The sequence below is a fragment of the Microtus ochrogaster genome, unplaced genomic scaffold (genome assembly GCF_000317375.1).
Source record: "Microtus ochrogaster isolate Prairie Vole_2 unplaced genomic scaffold, MicOch1.0 UNK41, whole genome shotgun sequence".
Taxonomy (NCBI): Eukaryota; Metazoa; Chordata; class Mammalia; order Rodentia; family Cricetidae; genus Microtus; species Microtus ochrogaster.
Window position 1 is genome coordinate 2627480 of NW_004949139.1, and position 10241 is coordinate 2637720.

A 10241-nucleotide genomic window follows, 5' to 3' on the forward strand; every position below is an offset into this window, starting at 1 on the left:
TCTCATCACTATTCTGGGCACGAGACACTCCATTTTTACACTCCATTTTAGATAAGGACAAAGACCACAAATTCCCAGCCTCATTTCCTCTTGCCCTGCCCCTAAGAGATGCTTAGGTGTCCTGGTCCTTAAAGAGGTCTCTGGACTCAGCCCCTTTACTTTGCATCCCTTAGATGTAACATGGAAATTGCTCCTATAAAACATACATTACTAAGGGGATTGTGAGAAGGACAGGATAGGTTTGACATTGAAAACATAGATTGATTACTCAGAGCTTTTTACTCTTAACATTGTTACCTGTCAAATGGTATCACTACCTGTCTAACAAGTTGGTGAAGGCTCCCATTAGAGTAGGAGTGAGTAGGTGGAGAACAGAACCCTTCTCCATGTCTCTACCTTGGGACCCGACCATGACACAGCCAGGAGATTTGACCTAAAAGAAAAGAGTGGCCCAGAGCCTCATCTAGGAGAGAACTCTTTATTATTTTCTTACTTTCTTGTCTAGGATTATACCCTGGCAAGTGTTCCAATTGTCAGACCCTCATCTTGCCTTACCTCCGGCCAGACTTTGTCAGCTTCTAGAAGGTGTAGCACAACCAAAGGCATCCTAAGGTAAGCGGACAGGTGGTGGCCTTGGCTGTTTCTACTGTACTCATCGATTGTTAGTCCCAGAAATGTCATTTAACCTCTTGAAGTCCTAGTTTTCTCATCTGTCACGAGGAAACGTTTCAGAGAACTCCATCTATCCTGCAGAGTTGTTCTCAACTGAGAGATAATATTTATGTCTGGTGTTTTGTAGGCATTCAGTAAGCTCTATTAAGATCACAAAACAGCTGTGATTAATTAAGATCGGGGCTGGGAGATTGCTTCGTTGTTCTCAGGTCAGAAGAGCGGGCACTTAGCTGTTGTTTTCCTTTCTGCCAACTTTCCCATGGGACTATATGAATGGCAGCAGTTCTGGCGAGGAATGCAGGGTGGGCTGGTGAGAAGAACTGAGCTGGTATCGGAGGGAGCACTTTAAAGGCTGAGACCCAGAGTGGATTTAGACTGCACAGTGGGGTCTGCCGCTCTCTGAGTCCTGAGAAAAGGTAAGATGCCCAAATAGTTCCTGGACAAACATCCCCATGACTCACTAAGCTAATTTGACATTTTAGGGAAAAATTAAGAACAAGGTTACTCCTTTGGTATTAGGAGAGAGAGAGGGTGGGGGGATCTGTTTATTTTTTCTTAGTTATATTCCATTTTCTAAATAAACTGATTTTGTTTTAACTTGCTTGAAAGCTCCTGACCATCTTAGTGAGTCTGAGTGGGTGTAATGTGGACCGGTGCTGGGTCCACAGGGCTTCCTGAATTGCCCCTTCTGTTACCCTTTGGAGAACTGTGGGCATAGGCAGGACTGTGCAGTCTGAAGGGTCCCCTGGACTGCCAGGGCCCCTTTCCATTCCTTCGTTTCTCATCTCCACAGATTCTGAGGTCCAGATTTTATTTTGAGCTGCCTCCCTTCCAGGCCGACTGACTCTTTCCTCTTTTGATTTCTGGCATCTCTCTATCAGTGTCCACTCTTACCCCTGTAAGAAATTGAGTATATTCATACCTGTGTGCATGGGTATATGCATAGAATGAGCACATAAATATATTGAGTGAAGATTAAAGCAAGCTGGAAAGAAGAAAATTTTATTTGGTATATTTTCAATGTTATAAGCTCTTTGATAGTTTTATAATGCCTTTGGCACAGCTGATCTCACATAAATTCACATTAGTGCGAGGAAGTTATTATTATTCTTATCTGAGATAATAATAATTTAATAATTTACTACCCCAAGAGTTGAACTTGAGACCCCTGTTCCTCCCCCAAAGGAGCCTACTCACAGCATCAGCCTGCTCGCAGAGGCCGTAACATTTCCCATGTGGACACATGGCTTTTCCCTGATTTGCTTCCTAATGCAGTATATTTTAATCTTGGCAGCCTGCCACCTTTCCCATGTCAGTTCATGTGAACTGCTGGGTGGCACGGATAGCTAGCTGGCCCTCTGAAGTACTGTAGTCTCTTCTGGTTGGTGCCTCCAGGTGAGGAACCCTAGGTGATGCCTGTCCTCAGGCACAGGTGGTGCTGCATCCTCTTTGTACTCCTCAGAGCCAAGACATCACAGCAGCTTTGTAAGCTTATGCTTCTTTCTCTTCTTCCTTTCTCCCCTACCCTCTTATTCTACTTTTTCCTTATTTTCTCACATGACCTTTGAATCCCTGTGGGTTTTGTTTGTTCCTAAAGATTTCTGTTCTTCCCTTTAAGACTTCCTGGAACTGACACTGTGTATGTTCTTTCCTGCCTCTCCAATCTCTGAAGTGCAGGTATCTGGCAGTCCTACCTACCCCTTGCCCGGGTGATCTTCATCAGATGTTCTCCAAGGGATGCTGCTATTACTAAAACTCATTTAATTATGAATGAGTATAACTGGATGCTAATTAATAAATGTAGTAATATTCTTGATATTAAGGGATTTAGGATTGGGGAGAAATAAGTGGTTCTATTACCAGGAGAGTCAGTGCATAAAAAGAGACCCAAACAAAGTTATTTGGGAATGCAGACAGGAAATGGTTGATTATCCAGGAAAAGGAGCTTAGAGAAAGTAACATAGAAAAAATAAGCAAGGGCTTGAAGAACCTGGGTTTCCTGCATGCTAGGCAAGCACGCTGTCAGTGGAGCCACGCCTCCAACCCTTCCCTGAGTATTTTACTACAAGCAATATCATCTGGTCAGGACTGGTGTTGTGCAGATGAGCAAGCTTAGAGCACAACAACTAGCATCATGGGATCTAGCTTGTGTGACCCATGATCAACATCAAGGAATAAAGGAGCAACATTGTAATTATTGTACTCACTGTATGAGAGTATCATCTAAACACTTAACATCCACCATCTCATTTCATCCTTACGGTGTTCTCATTGGACAAGAGCTGGTACTGATATGATTTCAGTGATGAGGAGACTGAGGCATGGGAGTAGCAGATGACTTTCCCTAGTTGACACTGCTCACAACTAGGATTTATGCAGGACCAATTCTGAATCTCAGTGCCTTCACAATGATACGGTATTGACTCTGAGATTTTAGTTATGGACAAGAAGAATTTATGTGCTTGAGAGACAACTACGTAGTCTCTTTTAGATTATATGTATGGGCTCCAAAAAGAACTCAGACATCAATATACTTGGGGTCAAGAGTTTATAGAGAGAAAAGTAGATTTACTATTAAAGAGATTGATATAGTCTGGAAAGAAAGTATAGACAAAGAACACCGAAGGAAAATCTTTGTATAGGATTTCCATTTTAAGGTATTGCTAAGAGTCAATCAGAGGAAGGTGGAGATGGAGGAGTGATAACAGGAACTGGTGAACCGAGAGAGATGAGGAGCAACAGGCAGGAGAGGAGCAGGATTAAGAAGCAGGGAGCTGTGCCACTACAAATACAATTCAGAAGAGTGAGAGGTACTAATGGCTTTGCCTCTTTGCCTGTAGTAGATTAACGGCGGTTCTCTGCTTGAACGACTTTTCTCCTAACAGACTGAATCAAACTCTCTTATAACCCCCTCCCATTTCTCATAGGTCAAACAGGTGTTGTACCACTGTGGCATTTGTATGATAATCACCTTAGAATGGACTGATGAAATTGGTCATAATTACAGTAATTTATTTAGTGTTTCTCCATCCATAGTTTCATTTCCCAGTGTCTGACAATGGCTTATATGAGTAATATGATCAATATTAAGCATGGATAGTATGAGTATAAGATACTACAGAGGATGTAATTTTTTTTTAGTTTGAGGATTGAATGATTAATAATATAAGAGGGTTGTCTTATTATTTCACTTGATATATAGGCAGGATTAACAAGTAGAATTAAGTGAATTTTCATCTTGGACTTGATTCATGGTTAGATGAAATTTAGTGTAGCTTCAGAGTTTGGAAAGGCAACGGGATTAGAGTTTTGTAAGAGAAACGACACTAGGATCAAGGACTGTATGGCATTGAGAGTCTAGAGGACCTGACAATAACTGTCTTTGTCTTTCAGCTTCAACCTCCAGGGTGCTGGCTACACCTCAGTTCCTTCAGTATGGTGGCCATCAACAGCAGTGAACCCAGTGCCACGTATTTCATCTTAATAGGACTCCCAGGATTAGAAGAGGCTCAGTTCTGGTTGGCTTTCCCACTATGCTCCCTCTACCTTATTGCTGTGCTAGGTAACTTGACAATCATCTACATTGTGAGGACAGAGCACAGCCTCCATGAGCCCATGTATGTCTTTCTCTGCATGCTTTCTGGCCTAGACATCCTCATTTCCACCTCATCTATGCCAAAAATGATGGCCATTTTCTGGTTCAATTCCACTACCATCCAGTTTGATGCTTGTCTGGTACAGATGTTTGCCATCCATTCCCTGTCTGGCATGGAGTCCACAGTGCTGCTGGCCATGGCCTTTGATCGCTATGTGGCCATCTGCCACCCTCTACGCCATGCCACTGTGCTTACATTGCCTCGTGTTGCCAAGATTGGCATGGCTGCTGTGGTCAGGGGTGCTGCATTAATGGCACCCTTACCTGTCTTCATCAAAAGATTGCCTTTCTGCCGTTCTAATATCCTTTCTCATTCCTACTGCCTACACCAAGATGTCATGAAGTTAGCCTGCGCTGACATCCGTGTCAATGTCATCTATGGCCTCATTGTTATTATCTCTGCCATTGGCTTGGACTCACTTCTCATCTCCTTATCGTATTTGCTCATCCTTAAGACTGTGCTGGGCTTGACACGTGAAGCCCAGGCAAAAGCGTTTGGCACTTGTGTCTCTCATGTGTGTGCTGTTTTCATATTCTATGTGCCTTTCATTGGTCTGTCAATGGTGCACCGTTTTAGCAAGAGGCGTGACTCTCTCCTTCCTGTCATTATGGCTAACGTCTATCTGCTCATTCCTCCTGTGCTCAACCCCATCGTCTATGGAGTGAAGACAAAGGAGATCCGGCAGCGCATCCTGCGTCTTTTTCTCACAACCACACACTCTTCAGATCACTAGGAATCCGTGAGGAAACCCACTGCATCCAAACTTCTCCAATCCATACTTTAATATCAGCATCTTGGAAGACAGTATTAAGAAAACAAATGTTTCTTAATCAAAGCACAACTCAGATCTTTAAGAGATGAAACTAGCTGTGGAATTTCCATGGCAATGGATTAAAACCTGCAATCTCCATACTCCAACATCAAATCCCATTTTGGTTTTTCTCAAAATGATTATTGAGATCAAGGCTTGTGATTTGAAGGTTATTGCCTCCCATTTTATCACCACTTTCTCAGTTCATTTTACTGATGATAGTTCATAGCATTCGGAGATGGAGCAACACATCTAAAATGCTCATCACAGGCATGACAAAAGGAAAATAAACACAAGACTATAATAAAATTATGTAAGTTAGAGTAAACCTCTGATTTCCTCATCAGAATTCACAATGACTTTGGATTTCTAAGAAGTTATAACTGGATTTCTTCTTTAAAACAATTTCCAAAGAAGTTATTGTTTTTCTTCTGTGTCCCAGGCCAGAGAAAAAAATCTACATTTGCCTACATCATGAAATGACACACTTCATTATGACAATTGTCACAGCCAAGAAAACATTCTTTTTTAGCTATTTAAGCTTATCAACTTTTTATTCGTACCTGATTGCATCAATAGAAAAACTGATACTTCCTGGGAACCAGTGGGTTACATAGAATTGTGGAAGCTCAAACAGAAGAAAACAATGAACTTTTTATGTCCAATTCTATGTTATGTCGAAGAATTGTTACACAGACTTGCGGGATGTTGAGTTGGGAATCTCCAGAGCCTACACTGCTTTGGGAGGGGTCATTTGGTTCTTTATTTTCCCTTGCCTAGTGCTGCTCTGAGGAACTTCCTGTCAATATTGCCCAAGGCTCTAATCATCCCAGTAGAGCTGCTCTGCTTCCTTGCCCAATAAAACTGTGCCTGTGAGTGTTCGCAGATGGGTTTATCTGAGAAACAGTCTGATTAGCTACAGATTCCCTGGGTCTTTTTTTTTTTGGTGGGGGTGGTTTCGAGACAGGGTTTTTTTGTAGCTTTGGAGCCTGTCCTGGAACTAGCGCTTGTAGACGAGGCTGGTCTCAAACTCACAGAGATCTGCCTGCCTCTGCCTCCCAAGTGCTAGGATTAAAGGTGTGCACCACCACTAGGTTTACCTGAGTGTTTTATGGATGTTTTAGGGGAAGCAGTTGAGAATACCCAGCAGCTTGTGGTATAAAGAGAGGAGGGACAGTTACCACAGAAGTTAAGAACAAGAGACATACTACTGAGTAGGGTCATAAGCTCACATGGCTGACCAGGAAGTAAGACTAGGGGAAGGGTGGGTCTATAGAAAAAGAGGAGCACATAATAAACAAACACCACAGACACCCGGAGTTTTAAGCTGTGTTGCAATGCAGGAAATAAGGACAGCATTCCTGCCAATTGTACATAGCACAGATATAGCCTTGAGGCACACCTAGGAATCCTACAGGTTAGTCAGAGGATTCCCAGGAGTGGGCTGCCTGCTGTAGGAATTGTAGCAGTGGAGGTGGAGTAGATGGATCAAGGACTGGGATCATCACACACAGAAAAGCCATAGTCAGATCCATTGTGTAGTTGGTGAATATGAGAGGCAGGCAGCAAAGCAGGAGCAGGGTAGAACTTCCTGCCATGGCTAGCAGCACAGAGACCCACTTGCACATAGAACTTTTGAACTATACTCCAGAATATAAGAACCGTGTGTGATAGAACTGACTAGGCAAAGGGGAGGGGAGGTCAAAGGAAATAGCGTAAAATGTACTCAGTGCAAGATCTGGTCACTCTGAACGGAGGGGAGGAGCTCTGACATGGCCGTCGAGAGTAAGACAATGAAGAGGATCAGAAAGACACGAATTCCTTACCTGAAAAGTGAATGTGATCACTAAAAGCAAAAACCACATACATTCTGAAAATGTAAAAGAAATTAAAGCATAATAAAAATATTCAATCTGTTACTCAAAAGAATTTTTAAAAATTGGTATTTATTCTTCTAGGGTTTTAGTATGGACTTCCATGTATGCTTTGTTGGACATATGATAAGTTTGTGTGTGTGTATGTGCATGTGCACACATATGTTTGTGTGTATGGTTGGAGGACATTTGTGTATGAGTGTGTGTGTGTGTGTGTGTGTGTGTGTGTGTGTATGTTTTCACTTTGGTGATTTTTTTTTGAGACAGAATCTCACATACCCAAAGTGGCCTCAAAGTCACTGTGTAGCTAGGATGACCTGAACCGATGATTTTCTTGCATTCAGCTCTCAAGTGCTGGAACCCCTTTCATGCCTCCATTCAATCCCATTGCATGTCTGCTTTCTGTTTGCAGTCCCCTTGGAGGCACTCAGATTCAGTGCTTGATGAATGGTTAGTTACACTGTCCAATTACGTTTTTCTTATGGAGACAGAGTTAGTGCCTTAGATTCAGAAAATTTTGAGTTTCCTCCAGTCTGGCACATGTACCCAGCTCTCCTCCTATCTGTAGCTCATACTGGTAGCTACTGGAAAGACATCATGAAATTAGCAGGCAAATGGATGACCTAGAAAAACTCATCCTGAGGGAGCTGAGATCCAGGAAGACAGAGTAAGTACTCACTTATGAGTGATATTAGCTGTAAAGGAAAAGTATATCATGCTATGGTCCACAGGCCAGGGAGGCTACGTGAGGAGGATGTAAGGTGAGTGCAAGGATCTCCCTGGGAAGGGGAATTAGAATAGAAAATATTTCATGTATTTGTAAGTTTTTAATCCTCATCATTGCATCTTTATAATGTAAACAATGAACAGCTTTGTCACAGGAATAAGGCAGGTGGTCTTCTCCCAACTTAGCACAGCAAGAGATTTCCAGTGCTTAATATGGCTTTCCTTTATTTTACCCAATTGTAATGTATTTTAAGTTCATTAGCCTTGGCCCTTCCCACTTAACACTCTGAACATGGCCCCTCTGATGGGCTTGGATTTGACACTGTAGATGATGGGGTTGAGCACAGGAGGCACCACAAGGTACACATAGGCAACAAGGGCATGAACAATGTGGGGCAGGTGTTTACCAAAACGATGAATCATGGACACACCTACGACTGGAATGTAAAAGACCAGGACAGCAAAGATATGGGAAACACAAGTGTTGAGGGTCCGAACACGCTCCCTGGGGGAGGCTAGACCCATCACTGTGTGAAGAATCAAGGAATAAGACATAACAATAAACAAGGAATCTATACCCACTGTGGACAGAACCACAAAGAGTCCATATAGGATGTTGACAGTAATGTCAGCACAGGCCAGTTTCATGACATCAGCATGGAAGCAGAACGAGTGAGAGAGGAGAATCTTGCCAGGGCAGTAATTCAGTCGCTTCAACAAGAAAGGCAATGGTAAGAGGGACAGAGTAGCTCGGGTCGTAATGGCCACACCAATCCTGATGATGACATTATTAGTGAGGACAGATGCATAGCGCAGGGGGTTGGAGATAGCCACAAAGCGGTCAAATGACATGGCCAAGAGTACTGAAGACTCTACCACGGAGAAGAAATGCAGAAAGAACATCTGGAGCAGACAGGCATGAAAGTCAATGAAATGGTAGTCAAACCAGAGCACAGCCAGGGTAGAAGGCAGTGTGGACAAACTGAGGCCCACATCACTTAGGGCCAGCATAGACAGGAAGTAGTACATGGGCTGATGTAGGCTGTGGGTCCTCTTCACAGCCAGGAGGATGAGGCAGTTTCCAGTGAGTGCCACAGCGTACATGGAGGAGAAGGGGATGGAGATCCAGCCATGGGCAGCCTCTAGTCCTGGGATGCCAGTCATGAGGAAAGACTGTGGCTGGAAGAAGGAGATGTTGATGAAGGGCTGGGAAGGGAGCATGGTTCCACGGAGATGTAATGTCCTTAATCTTGACAAACACTCAACATGTCTAGAATGAGAGTGAGGTAGTGTTGATCCGAAAGTTTCGATCAAGTTTCATTAGTTAACCATTTACTTCTAGGTATAAAGGAATGATATTGATGATAACATCAATGCAGACTATGTGGGTTATATTCTAATTAGCATCATAGCATATCTTGCCTATAATTTTCTCATATCTTCAAGAAAACTATAGGTACTTTTGAAGATCTGGCTGTTTTTAAATACAGGGTTGGGCAGTTGGAGTTATGAATTCTACACAAGTTGTTGAGAAGCGTCTTATCTCTAATGCTGACACCTGGTCCAGCTGGTGGTCTACATTCCAAATGCTGGCAAGCAGCTTACTGGTCATACCACTATCTACATTTTGTACACATCGAGGACATGCTAGATCTCCATGCCTAGGCAGAAGTGAGAAGTCGCGTTTGGTAAGAGACAATGAAACTAATCCAGGCATATGGAACAAAGGAAGTTTACTTTTATAGAGTTCAATGACCTCTCCAAGAGTTTAATTGCATGAGAAATTACTGTGTTTCCCCACAATTTTGCACTTTTTAACTGAATTTTCCCAATGCTCATCTGTTTATGTTGCCTTTGGCTTTTCTATGAAACATTTTTGACATATGCAAAATCTTTGACGATTCATATTTAACATTTAGGCTGAATTTATTCATACAAAGAATCAAGAAACTTTCTGCCAAGGCCACATTTCTTCACCCATTGTACAGAAGAGAAACCCAAGGGTGGAGAGCTGTAAGTGGCCTACCTCAATGGGCAGCCCATGCACTGTTGTCTTGGAGTTTGAATTCTTTTTTTAAATTAATTAATTAATTAATAAATTAAAGATTTCTGTCTCTTTACCGCCACCGCCTCCCATTTTCCTCCCCCTCCCCCAGTCAAGTCCCCCTCCCTCGTCAGCCCAAAGAGCAATCAGGGTTCCCTGCCCTGAGGGAAGTCTTGTACATCTCTCGATTCCGTGTATGGTAGATTACAAATTTCATGGATGGGTCAATCATAAGGTTTTGCCTGTTAGCTGATAACTCTTACCTAGTGCAGTTCCTCGTACAGAATAAAGTAACAGTCAACATTTATTTAAATGAATCAATAACCAAATGATAACAAGTTTTACACAAAAGAGACAAAAACAGGTAAAAGACAAGCCGTGTTCCTCCAGGCATCAGGTAGTAGAACTGATGGTAAGTTTTGAAGTATAAGGAATAGAAGCCCTCCCTATCTCAAGAA

General features: G+C 42.6%; 2 protein-coding genes across 2 annotated transcripts; one reads left to right on the plus strand and one right to left on the minus strand.

Annotated features, from left to right (window-relative positions):
* Window positions 1-598: 598 nt before the first annotated feature.
* On the plus strand, window positions 599-5061 carry LOC102001975 (olfactory receptor 51E1). The gene is made up of 2 exons (XM_005368834.2): window positions 599-612; window positions 4066-5061. Exon 2 carries the CDS (start codon window positions 4108-4110, stop codon window positions 5059-5061), a length of 954 nt encoding a protein of 317 aa, XP_005368891.1. The 5' UTR covers window positions 599-612; window positions 4066-4107.
* A 2936-nt stretch (window positions 5062-7997) lies between these two features.
* On the minus strand, window positions 7998-8960 carry LOC101987745 (olfactory receptor 51I2-like). Its single transcript, XM_005368864.1, has one exon. The coding sequence runs from the start codon at window positions 8958-8960 to the stop codon at window positions 7998-8000; it is 963 nt and encodes a 320-aa protein (XP_005368921.1).
* Window positions 8961-10241: the final 1281 nt, after the last annotated feature.